Source organism: Ochotona curzoniae, unplaced genomic scaffold (genome assembly GCF_017591425.1).
Source record: "Ochotona curzoniae isolate NIBS_2020 unplaced genomic scaffold, NIBS_Ocur_1.0 contig_3332, whole genome shotgun sequence".
Taxonomy (NCBI): domain Eukaryota; kingdom Metazoa; phylum Chordata; class Mammalia; order Lagomorpha; family Ochotonidae; genus Ochotona; species Ochotona curzoniae.
The window spans coordinates 935,943-956,052 of NW_024465816.1; the positions used below are offsets into that span (position 1 = coordinate 935,943).

Sequence of the window (20,110 nt, forward strand, 5' to 3'; positions counted from 1 at the left end):
TATTTCCAGTTCCAGCTTCTCCACTTTCTATCCAAGCTCAACACTAATGGCCTGGGAAAGCAGCAAAGGACGGCCAACGTGCTAGGGCCACTTAACCCAAAAGAGAGACCCAGAAGTTATTCCTGGTTTCAGAGCAGCCCATCTTCAGCTGTACAGGACATCTGGGCAGTGAACTAGCAGATGAAAGAGCTCTTTCACTCTGTAACCCTGCACTTCAAATAAAAATAAACTTTTTTTTCTTTTTTAAGGATCATAAAGACTGGGGTTCACATTAACCAAGTAGGTTAACCCGCTGTTCGCAAGACTGCAATCTTTACAACTGGCATCAACACCAGCTGCTCTGCTCCTGATCCACCAGTACTGATGGCCTGGGAAAGCAACAGAGGAGAGGATGGCTCAAGCAGCTGAATCCCACGTGTGGGAGGGCCAGGTGGAGCTGGGGGCCCCTGGCTCCAGCTCGGGCTCCGCCCAGACCCAGTCACTGGCTGTGTGGGGAGTGCAAAAATATCTTTCCTCTTGCTCTCTATCCCTTTGCCTTTCAAATTCTTACACACACACAGGGTAGCTAATACATTAAAATCACTTAACTGTAAGCAAAATTACCAAAACACATAACACAATTATTGAAACTTTCTAAAGTCACGAGAACATACATCTTGGGAACATCTTATTGGCAAGATAAAATGTACCTTTCTCGCATTTCTTATGCCTTCACTATTGCTGAGTTATTGCTTATGCACTTACTTTATGTACTAAAAGACCTGTATTTTGAGCACACTGAAGTACATTCTCTTTTCTATTAGGTATTAGCAGATACAGTAAACATTTTAAATTATTTTATGTGATAATATTCTTAAGTTACTTTTCTAGTAAAATCCTATATTCAGAAATTTTCCACACATTAAGTGTTACACAAAACAGCAATGGTAACCATTAACTAAGACACATGAATTTCACAGATCTGAATATCAAAGGAAGCATTTTATTTAAAATTCAACTTACTTTAGGTTGTTTAATTAAGTCAAGTAAATCCTTTACTTGATGTCGAAGCAGATTTTGACATTTCCACATTTCATTCAATGCTCTGAAAAAGACAGACAAACTTGAATAACAAAAACACAAAGTCCTCCTGAACATTCTGACAATGTATAGAACTCAAAAAATATGACTGAGTAAGGTCAAATCCACAAGACCAACAGAGAACAAGAAAGGGACCAGTCATAACATAGTAACATGAAGGTAACAGAAGCAAAAGAAACAGATTAAAGGCAACTGTTTTCCTCAATATAAAAATAGGGACTATGGACTCATTAAGTGAAGAGAGTTAATTTGATGAATGAACAAATAAGCGATGAAATCCCATAGCAGACAAGATAAAAATGGACTCAATGACAAAAGGGAATAGGAATACTCCTTGCTGAAAGAAATTTTATCATATTCAAGTTTGGAACTGTCTGGAAGTATTCATGCTGTAAGTCAATATTATTTTTATGACAAAAATGTTAATACACTTCTAATAGTCATTCTCAGAAAAAATCTTACTTAAAAATAATATATATTTATTTTTAACATACAATTACTCAAGAAAATAATCATACAGAACAGTTAGTATTAAGTTACAGAATATCGTAAGATTAAAAATTTAAAAGCCCCCTTTGCACAAAATCACTCTCCATCAGCAAATTTCAACTATCTGTATTTTCTAGAAGATTGTAATAAGATTCATTATGAAGCACTGTACTATGTTACAACATAGAAGTACATGTTTTAAAACCCATTTTTCCTTGGTAGACAAGACAACCGTTCAATATTTTAATTCATTCAACAATGTTTATACAAGGCCTTTAGGCTGAAAAAAGTTTAAATCTTGATACTTGAGTTCCTTTGCAATATTTATTTCAAAATGTATCAGCAAGGAACATCTTTAGAGTATTTAAACTTTGAAGCAAGTTTTAAATATCTATGCTTCATTCTTTTTAAGATACTAAAATGCTGTATAATTTCACTGGCATGATTTAAGAATGTAAACACTGAAAAGAAAAATGACCATCCCCCAAAAGACTATAAAACTCTAAAAGAAAATTTTGTAACTAAAATACATTTGAAAGAGTTGTCATCCATGAAATTATACTTTTATAGAAAAGCGTCAATGTGGTCTTTGTTTCTTACAGCCCCCGAAAGGCCTAGATTTGAAACCTGTCGTCACTAAGAGCAAACTACTCTATTATTTATTTATTTAAGATAAAATCTCAAAAGAATTCTAAAGACCATTGTATATCATTCCAGCTATAACTAAACCAAAAAGTAAACATTATTCACTAAGAACGTGTACCACAGCATATTTAAGGTCACTGTGCTCTGAGGTTTTGTTTAAATAGTCCCATGTACTTGGGGCTTAGTCCAACCCCAGCTTTCACAGCCATTTTGGGTGTGAACCAATGGATGAAAGATCTCTCTCTGTCACACCCTGTCCTCCAAATGAAACAGATTTTAGAGCCCAGCATGGTAACCTAGTGGCTAAATCCTTGCCTTGAACAAACCAGGATCTCATATGGGTACCAGTTCTATTCCAGATGCTCCATTTCCCTTCCATCTCCCTACTTCTGGCCCGGGAAAGCAAAGGAAGATGGCCCAAAGCCTTAGGAACCTGCTCCCACATGGGAGACCCAGAGGAAGCTCCTGGCTCCTGGCTTTGCACAGGCTCAGCTCCGGTTATTGGGGCCACTTGGGGAGTGAATGAGTGGACACAAGCTCTTTCTCTTTCTTCTCTGTAAATCTGCCTTTCCAACAAACATAAATAAATTTAAAAAATAATCTTCAAGGCTGTTGTTCTAACTCATACCAGTTGTTGACCTTATTTCATGGCGTCTCAGTTAAGGAAATGTATAATAATGGAGTCCTGGGGTCTACCATATCCAGATGTGGGGGTATAATGGAACATGCATCCCTGCTTCCAGACAAAAGATGGATTCCCAAAGAAACTGTTGGGAAATGGGTAAACAATGGGATGCTGGACTGTCAGACATTGTCTGTATGAGCAATGTCAGGGTATACTTAGAGAAGAGACTGATGGAATTATGATTCTTTATGAAGGACTATACCATTATAGTATAATGGGGAAAATCTGTCGGGGGTGGGAGTTTGGGTGGGAATCCCAATATGGAAAAAGAAAAACTTGATTAATTTTTTTAAATCTTTAAAAAATCATCTCTCCTTGCTTTCTTACTAGTATATATATTAGTATGTGTGTGTGTGTGTGTACAGGCAAATCTGACTGAATAAAAAGACAAAGAATAGACTCCCCAAATGGGCACCACGGCTGCAGCTGAGCCAATCAGGAGCCAGGAGCTTCTATCCAATGGCAGGACTGCAGGATCGTGTGGTAGTACTATTTTCAGTTTTCTGAAGACCCTCCTCACTGTACCAACTCATATTCACAGCATGCAAGGGATCACTTTTCTCCATATTCTTGCCAACACTTGTTTAAATTTATCTTTTCTAAAGATTTGTTTATTTTTATTTGGAAGGCAGATTTTACAGAAAGAGACAGAATCCTTTTTCTGCTGGATCTCTCCCCAAGTCTGCAGCACCAGGGCATGAGCCAATCCAAAACCAGGAGTCAGGACCTTTTCCAGGACCTTTTACCATGGGAGTAGGGTCCCAAGGACTTGAGGCTTTCTCTGTTCATAAGCAGGGAGCTAGATCAGAGGTGCTGCAGCTGGGACTAGAATCAGAACTCATATGAGACACTGGCACTGAACTGGAGGATTAGCCTACTAAACCACTGCATCAGTCCCTGTTCAGTGCCTTTCTAAACAGTCATTCAAAAAATTATACTTGCAGAGCCAGTGCTGTAGCACAGGGCATTAAGCCACCACTTGAAGAACAACAGCATCCCACCTGGGTGCTGGCTCAAATTCTGGCTGTTTGACTTTTGATCCAGCTCCCTGCTGATGTATCCAAGAAAGCAGTAAAGAATGATGCAAGTCCCTGGGCCCTGTCAACCAGAAAGAGGATCCTGACTCCCAGCTTCAGCCTGGCCTATTCCTGGCTAAGGAGATCACTGGGAACAGGGGGGACCAGCAGATGAAAATCCTTGCCTCTCCCTCTCTCTTTCAAATAAATAAATCTTTTCTAAAAACTCTTTTTTAAGAAAGTTATACTTGCAAAAGAAACACTACCAAAGCAACGTTAAATCCATTTATTTAAACTTAAATTTCAGTTCTGTCACCAAAAAAAAACGTGAGAACTCTGGTTAAGAGACTGATATTCCTATTTGCTATCTGACATTTTGCAGAGAGCCATCTCCCAAGGGGGTATCTCCTAGTTACCATAGCAACTCAAAGAGACAACTACCCAGCTTTCAGATGGGGACCTGTCCAAAATGCTGAAGAGAATCTCTCCTCCACTCTACTGCTCCCATCACCCCTGAGCCTCACAAGTACAAAACTGTCTACAAGAGAACCTGCTCCCAAGGAGATCACAGCCAGGACGCCTGGTGCATCTCCCTTTCGTGAACACTCAAACGGCTGAGGAGCCAGAAATACACACCATCAGCACACAGTATTTTGTTTCTACAATCAAGATATTTAGTTTAGGAACTCTTCTACAGACTAGTATCAGAACATCTAAAATATGGAAATAAGAAGCCACTTCCATTATAAAGTATCCACAAAATGAAATATATGGCCCAGTAAGCCAAAAACAATTTTCACCAACTTGTGACCAGGAATCTTCCAGCCAAGTACTACCTTTCAATTCTTAGACTAACTAGAGGCCACAACGTTTCCACAATCTGTGGGCCAGAATGGCAACTTAAATGAATAAATAAGGCAGTTGTTTCAATACAGAGAAGGCTACAGTAAAATATTAATACATCATAAAATGATGAAAATACCAGTATTACTAGTATTCAGGAAATCCAATGACAAAATGTGATAAATTCAAACAATTAAGAAAAAATGATGTCTGATCCCATATGAGAGTGTCTGGCTTCCATACTGGTTCTACTCCCAATATCAAATTCCCTGGAATGCACACCACAGGAGGCCACTGACGGTACCTTAAGTACTTGATTACTGCAAAGCACATAGGAGACCTGGACTGAATTACAGGAGCCGTGTTTCAGCCCAGCCAGTAAGAGCTGTTTGGGAGCACTTTGGGGAACTACAGGATGGAGGAATCTTTTTGCACCTTCTGTGTTTTTCACATAAAATGAAAATATTTTAATTTACTAATTAAAAATATAATTTTTGTTTCTCAATATAGCACCATTAAGTACAGGGCACTTTTGTAAGGAATGATATAATCCATTTAAAGACTGGATTTTTTTTAAAGATTTTTTTTTTTTTTGCTGTTGTTTTTATTGGAACGTCAGACATACAGAGAGGAGGAGAGACAGAGGAAGATCTTCCATCCAATGGTTCACTCCCCAAGTGGCTGAAACAGCTGGAGCTGCACTGAACTGAAGCCAGGAGCCAGGAGCCATCTCCAGGGCTCCCATGAAAGTGCAAGGTCCTAAGGCTCTGAGTCAACTTCCACTGCTTTCCCAGACCATAAGCAGGGAGCTAGATGGGAAGAAGGGCCACCAGGACACAAACCAGTGCCCATATGGGATCCCGGGTGTGCAAGGCGAGGACTTTAGCTGCTAGGCTACCATGCCAGGTCCAAAGACAGGCTCATTTTTACATTATTAACTGAAGGCAAATGGGTAACCATTAAAGAGATATTCTTGGACTCAGAAAACAAAACCACATTAGAGGGACATGCATTTGACACACTGATTAAGATGATGCTTGGGACCCTCGCATCTCACATCCAACAGCCAGGGTTCAAGGCCTGTCTCTGCCTTCCTGTTAACACCACGGGAGGCTAACATTTGGCGTCCCCACAGCCCACACAGGAGACCCCGTTTGGGCTCTATGCTCTTGGCTTTGGCCTAGCGTAGCACAGGCTGTGGAATTTAAACAATCATCTGGAAATAGCAGGAATCTTTCAATCTCAATATCTCTCTTTCTCTCTCTCTGCCCTGTAATTAATTGTGGAAAAAATTAGAAAGACATATGTATCAGCAGCTGTACGGCCGATACTTCAGGATTTTTCTAATTACACTCTTCCCACAAAAGCCCTTACATGACTGACAAGGATGAGCAGGACTGGATAAGGGCTCTCTAGTCAAGGTTTTCTGGGCATTTTCTGCTAATGCCTCGGATAGTTTCTGAAAAACATTCTCCTAACAAGCAGACATCAGCATTCTCTGACCTAGCAGAAGTCATAGTAATATGCTCCAAGCATCACCAAAAAAGCCTCATGACCACTGATGTTTCTGCTCCAACGGGACCTCTTCTACCTCTGCAGAGCCAGTGCTCTGACTGTTTCACCTTCAGGATCACACAAGTTTCATCCTCCGTCACAATTCTTGGTAAAAAAAAAAAAAACGCTTCAAGATGTTGCTTTCCCTTGTTTAAAACATCTCTTGAAAGCATGGCTCTCGCCCACAACGGACTGGGGTACACGAGTCCTGGCATCCTTACTGTACAAAACCGGTTCCACTTCCAATTTCTCGGTCGGACTTGTGTCAGCTGAACCAAGATGTCCAAGATGCTACTATTTCTGCACTATCAGTCCTCTTCAATTAGAGCACAAACAGGAGTAACCTCTCATTAATTAATGCTGCTAGTCTGACACTGTAAATATCATCTTCAGTTTTCATTTCAATCCTTTTTAAAATGAACCATCCATTGATCAAAAAAAACTAATTTATTTGGCCATATTTTTCCCATAAGCCTTTTGTAAGGCATGTCACCATTCTTCAAATTTGATGTTTGCTCTTGTTTCAAGTTTATCAGAATTCAGACTGTTCTGTAAGGGATCTTTTGAAACCCCTGCCTTATTCTTTTTAGTGCTTCAAACTAGAACCTGTTCAGGTTTGTTATAAAAGTTAATACAAATTTATTTAATGGCAAAAGAATTGAAATCCAAGCATTTTTCATTACTCCTCATTTTCACAAACCTTTTTAGAGACTCCTCATAAACCCACTTGAAGGAATAAACACTAGTCCAATTATGTTGGAAGGTCTTTGACCTTACTTTCAATAACTGGAATGCACGAGGGTCAGTGATTCCACTCCCCAACACGTACCAGTGATTTCAAACCTTTTTTTTTTTGTCCATTACAATTTCCTGAAATGTTCTCAAAATTTCAAAGCCAACCACGCATGTGACAAACTAAATGAGAAGAATCTGAAGAACTGATTTAAGTGTTGGCATTGTTTAAGCCTCCTGTAGCAATTTTGGTAAACAGCCAATTTTAAGAACCACTAATAGATACGCATTCAAGAATCCCGCAACCACGTATACTAAATCTAAAAACACCCAAGGGCAGCACTATTGAATGCTGAAGAATAGCAACAACATAAATGTCCATTCACGCAAATTTCTAATTTCAAGTTTTCACTTCAAGTTGTCACTTGGCAAGATTTTTCCATAAAAGGCCACACAACACTATACTAATATTTGTGGCTGACTGGGTATCTTTCACAACTATTTCTTTGTTGCAGCATGAACGCAGTCACGAATATTCTAGTGCCTGAAATATAAAGGTATAAAGAAATTCACACTGCTCATTTCTGCAACCTTTTCCTCATTATTTCCATGTAATATATAAGTAGCACATATAACAATTTCCATGGGACTAAGTCAAAAGTCCCATGAAGCAGCAGTACAGTAAAAACTGTACAAAGCTTCCTAGGTCTCCAATTTAATCAACAGTTGGAAACTAAGGATCTACATTTCCTAATACCTACAGCAAAAGTCATTAGGCCTTAAGATGATTCCATTAAACCAGCACTATCTCCTTCCCATCTCAAATGTCAATTCCTGACCCATACATCCAAAAGACCTTTTTGATGAAGCACTGTAATAAAAATATGTTTGTGCTTATTCTTGAGCCAAATAATAACAGTGTATTCAGGCTATGCCACACAAAAATTTGTGCCCTACACGTCACAGTTTAAATCAGTACCAGGTGAGAATAGGAAATATTTTCATAATATAGACCATCCTAACACCTTAAGGAAAACAAAACCAGAGAGATTAGGTATAACAATATTTCTTAAGACACCAGCAGTATGAAAAGATGGACATAAAAATATCACATTCTAAAAGATTCCACGTCAAGCAACTCTATCTCTTGCTTCGTTTGCTTACATCTGCATTATCTCATGGCTAATAAGTAGTGTCTCTGAAAGAAATAGCCAAGTACTTAATTATGTCTTCATCCTTTAAACAATGTACACATGATGTGGTTTACAGAGCTACACCATTTTTGTGGGTTCTTCTCACATAATCCAATACAAGGTGTAAACAACAGTTTGACATCTGAAACATACTTCACAGCATTTAAATCCAGTGTGGCATACAAGTAATACAAGCACTTCATCCGTTCAGTGGTTTCCAAATTATGGGGGACCATATATTGGGCAAAGATCCGTTCAACAAGTAATCTACAAAAAAAAGAGAGAGAGAGAAGCCACTATTTTATTTCTTAATGTACGAAATTTAACATAAAATTCCAGAACATGTAAGAAATGCATCGTAAAAAGAAGTTCCTGCTTTTATGAATGGAAATGAGGTTTCCATGTCAAAGGCAGAATTACCTATAGAAAGGAGATACAAAAACAAATTTTAGCTGGTTGTACCAGAAAACATCTTGCACCCAGCCAAGACAAATTCCGCTTCATGTTCTTGGGCAAGGATTCTATTTACTTTCAAAGAAGGTATACAAATCCTCCCAAGTGCCTAACCAAAAACTTCTATAATTATCGGCTGCAAAAAATTTTTAAGATTGTTCTGAGTTTGCAAAGCAATCATCATGAAAAACATTTACTTGAAAACGCTAAAAAAAATCTCAAATCATAATGTCAATCTTCCTGTCCTGATATCATTCACTTAAAAGTCTAAATATTTCAATTTTACAAAAATAACTATCAAGTTTCTCAGATAATGTGACCCAAAGGCACTGAGTCCTAGTTTTTGTGCCTCTTAAATGTTAACATGACACACTGCTTCTTACTATTCTCGTCCTTGCTTACTTCACACAACACAATCTGAATCCCCCAACAATCTGTCAAATCAATTTGGACTGTAAAAACTGCTGAAATTCACCCAAGACCTAACCTTAGCCTTTGGTACAAAAATGGTAAGAGGATATTCAGGCAATGGATTTTTATATAAATGTACAAACTGGTGTCAGCCTTAAAAGGGAACTGATTCTATTTAAGATGCCTAAGATAAAAACGAAGGACTGTCAACTGAATTCTATTTAAAAATTAAAGAGGATTCATATAACATAATTCCTAAGCAAAATTAAAACCACAACTATATACATTCAAACTTCTAAATACTACTGTTCAGAATTAGTATATGAAAATGAATGTAAAAACCAGACTCATACTTAAAAGTTATTTTAACTCTTTTATCATGGAAACGGTAAGTAGGAGACTAGTCACCCACTCACAGCCCTGAACCATGAACACTGAGAAGGATGCTTCAAGTCATAAAGGAAACAGCTTTCAAAAATAACATATCAACAAGTTATAGGATCACCCCAAATCACCAAAAACATAATGTCCTTAACTTACCGATCATCAATACTATTTTGATAATATATATGTAGTAATTTGTCTTTGATCCATGATATCTGTTTTGCAGCATCTTTTCCTGCTGCTGACTGTAAGGCATATTTCTTATAAATTTGGGCAAGTCCCATCATGGCTTCTTTGCGTACTCGCCACTTAAAATTAGAACAAAAAAGTTTTGTTTATAATGTAAAAATGCTCCCAATACATAAATCCAGCAAGTCCATGTTTTAATTTTCCTTCTTTTAATACAACATATTTTCTACAAATCTCAAGACTCTAAAAACTGACTTATAACTACTTAGGGAAAAAAAAACTATCACAATTGAAAGTTACAGGAGTTATAGAAACATGCATTCACAGCTTTAATGCTTTCACACCTTCAACCTATCAACTGCTCCCAACTCAGCAATCAATCACCATGTACATAATATCACTTAGAAATAGTGAGGAAAGGAATGCTATCAAATTTTAAAAGGGGCCCCCCAAAAAATAATAACCATGAACTGCAGCTTATTTCTAGGAATCAAGTTCAAATAAAGGAAAATTCATTCAGCTCTCTGAACAAGTATATACTAACTACACGATATCCCAAGGGCTTTATTATATTGAAGTTTGTTCTTCCATTCTACATAAATATTACAGTATAATCAATAGGAAGCTAACAGCTGAGAAGTCATACAACTACAGAAAATATTTTCTCCCTTGTAGTCTGACTTTCATATTTCCTTCAGTTTTAATTTCACTTCTAACAGATCAAAAACACTCCTGTCACAACTATCTACCAACTACATACTGAAACAAGAATTTATCTCAAACACTAAGTGTAGCTAATAAGACAGTTGCTACTTTAAGGCACAGAAGGCTGTATCCCCATGGATGATGAAAACAACCTTCTTCTGTACTCCTTTAGACCTCCAGTAAAGTATTCAATAGGCAATTTATTGAATATTGGTCAGTGAAAACACTACTGAGAGCATTAGTGACACAATGGGGTAAAGTCGCTGCCGGAAATGCCGTGCTGCCCGAGATGCTGGCACTCCATGGCTAGCACATCACATCAGAATGAAGGTTCAAGTCCTTGCTACACCACTCCCAATCCACTTTCCTATTAATGTACACTGGAAGATGGTCCACATACTTGGATCACTCCACCCAATATGGGACAAAAGGATGGAGCTCTTGCCTTCATCTTGGACCAAACCTGGCTGCTACAAGAACGAAACAGCAGATAAAATCTCTCTCCCACCTCTCTCCCCAGCTACTCACCTACAAACAAATAAATAAGTCTTTTCAAAAAAAAAAAATTCTTCAGGTTACAGATTTTGACAAGAAAGCATGCAACTCCTGTCCAGTTACCCTCTATCCAAAATCAGCATTATCAAACACAAAAATAAAACAATAAATATGGGACCAACCTTGAATGACTGTGGAAACATTGTAATGTTTACCCAAAGCTATTCACAAGTATCAGCAGCAGCCCCAAGTTTCTTTGCTAATTATTATACACCCAAGAATCCCTTGGTTTTACCAAAATTACCAATAAAACCTAATGAATGAGGGGATGGGGGAAGCTGCCACATTGGAAGGACTAGGAAAAGACAGAGTGTTGACTGAATATTCACTTAGGCATTTACTGAGTCCCAATATTTTCCAGGCAACATGGAACATAAGCCTAGCAAGACACACATCCTCTCTCAAGCAGCTCACTGATTAATGAGTGGTTCTCCACAGTTGCATCGGGGTGCACAGAACAGACTCCAGTTTAGCTTTGTCAACTTGAACACATTCTTCATTTTCCATTATGTCAAATGCATAGAACAATCACTAAAGACACCAGGATCACACCCACAGAACACCAACAACATAAAAGAAGTTGTATCTGAAGCCTTTACAAAACTTTTGAGTAAGCTAGACACCTGATTACAATAAAAAACTATGTCATGCTTAAGGTAAGAATAAAAACAGAAAAAAAAATCAATGCAACAGCAAGTAAAATCTTATTTAAAAATTTCAAACTGTCTCCCCGAGTTTAAATTTCAAATTTTTCAGAAAAAAATACTATTAAACATCAAGCATTTAAAATGACACTCTGGGCCCGGCGCCGTGGCGCAAGTGGTTAAACTTCTCCCCTTGCACGCCCGGTATCCCATATGGGCGCCGGTTCTAATCCCGGCAGTCCCGCTTCCCATCCAGCTCCCTGCCTGTGGCCCGGGAAAGCAGTCGAGGACGGCCCAAAGCTTTGGGAACCTGCACCCGCATGGGAGACCCGGAAGAGGCTCCTGGCTTCGGATCGGCATAGTATTGGCCGTTGCGCTCACTTGGGGAGTGAATCATCGGACAGAAGATCTTCCTCTCTGTCTCTCCTCTCTGTATATCCACCATTCCAATAAAAAAAATAAAATAAAAATAAATCTTTAAAATGACACTCTACTAATAAGTGTTTCTACTTACCCGTTTGTCTAATGTTCTCTCTCTCACAAAATTAAGTAAATGATCATTGACGAGAAGAATGTCCTTTCGCGCAGCTGTAACTATGGATACAATCACATCATGTCGAATAGCTTCCTCGGGGTCATGTGACCGAACTTTTAGATACTCTGAAAGATAAGATTTTTCCTTAATCAAAATTGAAACCTCGGCAATGTTCTGAATGACTACATAAGACCTTTGAAAATAAACCACAACAAAAATAAAAACTAAATGTAAGGTTCAATGTTTCAACAAAATTAAGACCGAGGTAAAAGAAATATGAAAGGGAGGAGGAGGAACTCAAAGGACCAGAATTATGCTTCACCGCGGAATGGTAAAATCCTCCTCCATTTGGTAGGCAGGCAGGTTGAGTCAATAGTTTCTAACCTCATCAGCTAAAAAACATAAATGAGCAACTTAATATCCAATTAAACATTTTATTTGTTTGTTTTTCACTTAAAGGGATAAAACACCCATGTCATGTGGTGGTTTTGGAAAAAGGCTAGAGTATTCCATTTGTATTCCATAACTAGAAAAACCTGATTAAAGTTATCGAAGGAATAAGCCACCAGATACAAATAGGACAAGGAAAATCATGTGGCAATTCCACTTAACTAAGAAACGCCAAAGGAAATAAAGAAGAAATAAACAAATTTAAAAATGATGGTGGGGAAAAAAAAAAACGATGATGGTGACTGGAAGAAGTTAGTTCTTAAAGTCAAAAACACGGAGTTCACACCTGGTACTAAGAAAACTAAACAAAAAAATTAACAAACCCAGTAATTAATTACATCTTAAGCTAAAGAAAAAGAACTGAGAGGAACCTAACAAATACCCTTTTTTCTGTTACAAGATTATTAAGATAAAATTTGATTATTTGGAAATGGATTACTAAAAATACCTTGTCTATAAGCAAAGAGTAACTTTGGATTTACTTCTCTGTAAATCAAAGTTTAATAATTATAATGCAAACACTGATAAAAAAAAATCACTCAAGTCTCAACCTCTCCACCTTGAGCATTCTCTAAATAATAAGAACCAACCTAAAAAAAAAAATCAGATAAATATATTGCTAAAAAAAATTCTAAAAAAGCACCTGTACTATAACCTGACAAATAAATGCTTTTAGTATTATGATTTCAAATGGAATGGTAAATAGTTCTCAAGCTCATTTCCTCAGCAAGATGTAATTTTACACCTCACTGTATTATTTCAAAAATAACTAGGCATCACTATGAAAAATAAGTCAACACCATACCATCAATTTTAAGACGCACGCTAACTTCTCTAAGACCAGTGTTTCATGCTGAAGAGGTAGGTGTGTATGTATTGCATTTATACATACGCTATGGATTCAGATCTCAGCTACAGCACATGAAGAGCAAGAGGTAACAGAAAATTCTCAAAAGCATGACAAAGCATCGACTGATACACTTCACCATACTGGCATACTAGCATGTCCTTTATAGCTGAAATAGAGGTGCAAGATGACATTTGTTCATATGGCAAATATTTATCTCTGATAACTCCAAAACCCTATTAAGATTTTTTTAACAGGGGAAGAACAAGAAAGCACAGCAAAAGAAATTTGTCAACAAAATTTTGGCAGGCAGAAAGGTAAATGCCCCAAACAATGAAAAGGGGGGAAATGCAGACCAGAAACAGTAAGCCAGTGCAGTTTTAGAATACAACTCTCAAAACTGGTAGAAATCAAATTACCACAAGAAGACAGAGGACTGTAGCTGGGAATCTAAGAAGTAGCCAGAAATGTGCATAAAGAGTAAAAATCTGCTGTTTTTCATGGCCAACTCTTAACCAATCACAAAAATGTTCAAACAGGTGTCCCATAAAAAAATGACAATATCCTTTAATTAGGTAAAGTAAAACATTTAAAACAATGGCAATGATTAAAAGGTAAAATTATTAGACACATCTCAATATTCCAGATGGCTAAAACAAAAGCACTGATTTATTATTATCATCACATCATTACCAATCATAAACTCAATATGAGTGTCTGACTACAGAGGAAAAAAATAAACTTCCTATACTAAAAAAAAAAGATGCAGGTCGGGTGCAGTGACACTACTAGTTAATCTAAGCACCAGTTCATGTCCCGACTGCCCCACTTCCCATCCAGTTCCCTACTCATGGCCTGGAAAAGCAGTGGAGGGTGGCCCAAAGCCTTTGAACCCTGCACCCATGGGGCTCTAGTTAAATCGTGCATGGATTAACTTGGCATAAACTGCTATGCATTTTTAAAAACCACATAAAATGTAATAGTTATAATATAGGACTATAATGAAATTATTTTAAATATATTACTAATATGTTCCAGAAAAAATATATTGTACAAAAATTATTTTGTATTCAATTATTTCAAATTATGTAAGTTCCTTAGCGGTAAATCAGAGCAAAAATATTCTGCAAATACACCATATATAAACTCACAAAGATGAAGGAGTCCTGGAAAGCAGAAAAACAAATATATTTGACTACAGATTTCCAAGTAAATAAAATCCCAAAATCAACACAGAATAAACTCCAAAAGGGGATCTTACGATAACAATCCCAAAATGAACACAGATTACCTTCTTTTTTCTATAGACAAAAGCAATTTATCAGTTTCTAACTTCCACACAGAATACTCCTCTGGGGAATCACAATCGTTGGAGAGTTAACTAACTAAAAACTCAAGTGCTGGTTTTACACCTCAGCTGGGTTGCTGTATTGGCACATCCCACCCAGGTGCCAGTTCACACCTTGGCTGCTCCACTTCCAATCCAGTCCCCTGCTAATGAGCTTAGGAAAGGCAGCAGAGCGCAATTGCTCAGGTCCCTGTCACTCACTGAAAGACACACAAGAAGTTCCAGGATTCTGGCTTCAGCCGGGCCCAGTCTCGGCCACTGTGGCCACCTGCGAAGTAAGCCAGCAGATCAACGAGTTCTTAAAACTTAAAAAAATTTTTTTTAAAAAAAGGTTTCACCGCAAATAACCCACCATGGTCACGCTATATAGCTCAGAATCAACAAACCATCCATACACTCAGCTCTTTAAATAGCTTTTTATTTAGTTTTCCACTTTTAATCACAAACAGATAGCTATGGAATGCCAAACATCTGAGGAAAGCTTCTAACACAGAAAACAGACTGAAAAGCAAACAGAAGCTGAGAAAATTAACAGAAACCGACATTTTGTACAGAAGCAATCTGCCCCATTACCACGGCCACCACACAAACACACATACACACAAAAGCATATTTATAGTCTCAGTGAAAATATTAATTACACTTGAGAAGGATGCTTTAAAAAAAGGAACCCATACAAGAAGAAAAAGGGAAAAAGAAACAGAAAAGACAAACACAGAGAGAAAATGCAAAAAGCTGAGGAAGGAAAGAAGGAAGAATGGATGGTTCTAAGATCAGTACATACACATGTGGTCTACAGAACAAGCAGTATGGGCAGTCCAGGTTTAAGATGACAGAGGGTGGGACAACTGCCATGCTGCAGCAACCTGATTCGTTCCCTGTGGCTCTTGTATCCCATATGGGCATCATTTTAAGTCCTGGGTGCTCCACTTCTACTCCAGGTCCCTGTCAATGACCGAGGAAAGCAGTGGAGGAAGACCCTAGCATCACTCACACAAGACACTGGGTAGAAGCGCCTGGCTCCCAGCTTCAAACAAGCTCGGCTCTGGCCATTTGGGGAGTGAACCACCAAATGTCTTTTTGACTGCCTGTTTTTTTTCTCTCAACCAGATTTTCAAGTAAAATAAATAATTTATAAACAAACACTCAAAGCAAAACAAGCAAAAAAAAAAAAAAAAACAAAAACAAAAAACCAGAGGGCTCCCAGTGGGATGTTTCCTCTAAAAAAGGATGTACCAGTAAAAGCACTTGCTATTTTAGATCCATTAACAGAAATCTGATATAACTGACAAACTACCATTAAAAACATTACAAAAGGATTTACTTAACTAGTTGTCCTTATCAAAACACACTCAGCAGTAGTATAAACATTTATGAATTTTTCCCTGGCACAGGAGTTTAGTGGCTAATGTCCTCACCTTGCCGTGAACGTGCTGGGATCCCATATGGGTGCCGGTTCTAATCCTGGCAGACACGCTTCCCATACTGCTCTCCACTTGTGGGCTAAGCCAGCAGTAGGGGATGGCCCAAAGCCTTGGGACCCTGCACCCACATAGGAGACCTGGAGGAAGCTCCTGGCTCCTAGCTTTGGCTTGGCTCAGCTCCAGCTGTTGTGGGCACTTGGGGAGTGAATCAATGGATGGAAGATCTTCCTCTCTGTCTCTCCTGCTCTCTTTATATCTGACTTTCCAATAAAAATAAATCTTAAAAAAAAAGAATTTATAAATTAATGGTAAACGTAAGAGGAGAATTTTTTTAACAGCAGCTAAAAAGGTGCCACAAGAGTAATTAAATACTAATTCAGTAAAAACGTAAGAGAAAAACAAGCTAAAGTCTTAAAGGGTTCTTTGATTGCTCAAAAAAGTTAGAATTTTATTAACTCCAGACTTTCTTCAATGTGGCTGTCCTCTATAAAAATAGGAAGGAAATAGTTTGTGAGAAAACTTTTTTCTTTAACCTTTTAAACAACAGTAAAATGCTAACATTTGTGACAAAGACTTGTGGATTTCAGTCTAAATTTTTTGAACCATTTCAAAATTTTTAATAATTTAGCAGAATATTAACAAGACACATGTTAATCTTCTGCTACAAAAGCACAAAGTTTAATCTTTTATAACAGATTTTTCTAGTTACGTCCATTTACCATGTTTAAATTAGATAATAAATCAATGACTTTTACCTAACTTCCTAAAACATTAAAGAATATTAGTCTTGCAACCAAGATGGTTATATTTCAAATGATTATTTGTAGAATTGTTATTAAACCAGGAAATTAACTGCTCCTGAAGATACCAACATATTATACAGATACTTTTCACTCTAAAACTTCTCACTTCAGAATAATTTTTGTGATGATGTGCCGCCACCGCCCAGCAGCGACGACACTAAAAACAACAAGGCATGCTCCTGAGGGTCCGGGAAAAGCTGGAACCAGACCCCTCACTGCCAAAAGCAGCTGTGTTTAAATCCTTATCTCCACTGTTCCTGTTCCCTTTGGTCTAAGCTTTCCTCCGCCACTTCTCCAGCCTCTTTCCACCCCTCTTCTTCCCATATTTCTCCCTATACTTTCCCTGTCTCCTTTCTGCCACCTTTCTTCCAGCCCCCCAGTCTTTCTCGTCCGTCTTCATCTGTCTGTCTGTCTGTCCATCCGTTGTCGTCAGTCTGTCCGACTAGCTTTTACCGGTTACTTTTATATTGGTCTCCAACCAATCACTTCTCCCCGTGGGTCCACTTGGCGCTACCTGGTAGACCAGTAGCAATGACATAATCACAGCGGGGAATTAGCCTATCCCTGTGATTTCCTGTTTACCTGCTGGCGAGACCAACTCCACCTCCTGGCCCTGGGCCAGCCGCCATCTTGCAACAGCCCTTCCCAATCCCAGGAGCGGCTTTAGCACCCCGCTCCCCATAATGATGAACTGATAACACTTCATCTATCTCAATGACAACAACAGAAGGCTTTTCCCCTTAAAACTAAATTTTCTCCACTCGAGAGCATCTAGCAATATTTGCTGTTATATGCATATAGTACCTGTCAAATCCTTCGCTAAATCAGGATGGTTCATGAGACAATGGCTAGCAAATTTCACACATTCCAGGCGGATTGGTACATGGATATCATTAAACCTGACAAAATATAAAGGCATAGGGTGATCTTTAAATTGAGAAGACATTTTTTTAAACATACACTCAAGTTATATTAATTTCTCCAATTAAAAAACAACTTATGTAGGACAATTCAAAATGCTGTCTGATCATTTAAAGAAAGTTTTTTCACATAATATATTTCTACAAATAATCTGGAACCTCTCTACTAAAATAGGGAAATATCCTGTGAGAACCACATAATTTTAAAGAGTCTATTTAAACAACAAACATTTTGCTCAAGTGTAAAGTGAGAATGACAAAAAATGTCTGCTGAGTACCCTCCACTGCTTTATAATACATGACTCAAAAAGTACAGCTAAATTACTCCTATCTAACTAGCCATAATTATTATACTAACAACAATGTCATTTTTATACTGTATATTTAACTGGTCATGACATATAAAATGCTTATAATCTCATTTCTTCTCCATCTCTGGTTATTTCCTTTGGGGGGGGAAGAGGAGAGAACTTGTTGGCAGGACTGAAATGTGTATGTGGGTACAAATTTGGGAACAGTGACAAAACTACTATTTGATTTTCCTTATTATATCAATCTCTTATCAATTAACTGTCTACCTGCAAATCAGAAAATAGATCAAGACCTGACCATAATAAGATTTAATGTCCTTTAGCAAGAAAACTTTGTCATGGCATTATAGTTCATTGGAAAGCACATTATGGGGACAGGGGCCAAGCACTGTGGTGAAGCCGGTTAAGTTACTGCCTACCCAGGTCACTGTGGCCATCTGGGAAGAACTATCTCTCCCTACCTCACCTTTGGTACTCTGCCTTCCAAATAAACAATAAAATAATGTTAATAAAAGAAAGCATATGGTAAACACTTGTCTCACAAACACTGATTTCAAAGTCTACACACATGATTAAGGGATACAAAAAGTAGGAATTTTATTGTCTTTCTAGCTATTAGTACCATTGAAATCAATAAAAATTTTCCATCTAAGATTTGCATGTCTTAATTGTGTGGAATGAAAAGGGCTCCCGAATTTTCAAACAGCAAACTCAGAGAAAAGACTTCAAAACCAGTACCAATTACTAAAACAATATTCTTACTAGTAAAAAGCGTTTATTCTATCATTAGAACTTTCTCCCACATTGAGAAAAAGCTATAAAATCTGGTCTATGCTCCAAGACAAACTTTCATGAGTGTTTTGAATATAGACATTCAAATCTTCTATACTTAACTACATCTAAAACTAACAAGCATAATTACAGAATTAATGCTTCAAAATACCAAGTTACTTTAAAATGGTGACATTTAAGAACAAGTAAGTTTGTAACTGATATTAAAAGAAAAGATTACAATGTAACTTCTTAAATATGAAAATTAGGATTTTTTTTCCTCCTGCAAAACTGTAAAATAAATTCTATCTAAGCCAAGACCTAATTGCAATATATAATAAGTACATCTGCACAATATGTCACCTAAACACATTTTAGTGCATGGAGGATCACACGATGGTCGGCTCAGGATTGTAAGCAGCTGGAAAGCTCCTAACACCTAGTGAAGTCACAATTGCTGCAGTTTGTGTAAATACACTCCATTACATCCACATAACAGAACAACTATCTAATCACCATGTAAGCCCATTGTTAGGCAATGAATGATATGCATATTAAATGTATTTTTGATTCAAAACATTAAGTAAAATGAACTTTAAATTAAGGTGAGCAATTGAATTAAATTGAAAAAATATTGTGCTCCACCACCCAGCAATCTTCCAGTCTTTCTCTGCCTCTCTCTCCCCCTTTTTTTCTTAAAGATTTATTTGTTTATTTTCTTAAGATTTATTTATTTTTATCAGAAAGTCAGATATACAGAGAGGAGGAGAGACAGAGAGACAGAGAGGAAGATTTTTCATCCATTGGTTCACTCCCCAAGTGGCCGCAACGGCTGGAACTGAGCCAATCCAAGCTTCCTCCGGGTCTCCCATGTGGGTACAGGATCCCAAAGCTTTGGGCCATCCTTGACTGCTTTCTCAGGCCACAAGTAGGGAGCTGGGTGGGAAGTGGAGTCACCAGGATTAGAACCGGTGCACATATGGGATCCCAGCACGTTCAAGGCAAGGACTGTAACCACTACACTATTGCACTGGGCTCTCACTCTCTCTCTCTTGCTCTCTGTCAGATAGATAGATAGATAGATAGATAGATAGATAGATAGATAGATAGATAGATAGATAAA

General features: G+C 37.8%; 1 protein-coding gene across 8 annotated transcripts in view; it reads right to left on the bottom strand.

The window, feature by feature from the left end:
- PDS5B (PDS5 cohesin associated factor B) overlaps positions 1-20,110 on the bottom strand; it is a 148,145-nt gene that overhangs the window by 61,394 nt on the left and 66,641 nt on the right. For all 8 annotated transcript variants that reach the window (XM_040979796.1, XM_040979795.1, XM_040979797.1 and 5 more), the window contains 5 exons: positions 17,790-17,884; positions 12,093-12,238; positions 9,642-9,793; positions 8,391-8,504; positions 1,003-1,084 (listed from right to left, as the gene is read on the bottom strand). In XM_040979796.1, coding sequence (XP_040835730.1) covers positions 1,003-1,084; positions 8,391-8,504; positions 9,642-9,793; positions 12,093-12,238; positions 17,790-17,884 — 589 coding nt within the window. The remainder of the gene's footprint in view (positions 1-1,002; positions 1,085-8,390; positions 8,505-9,641; positions 9,794-12,092; positions 12,239-17,789; positions 17,885-20,110) is intronic.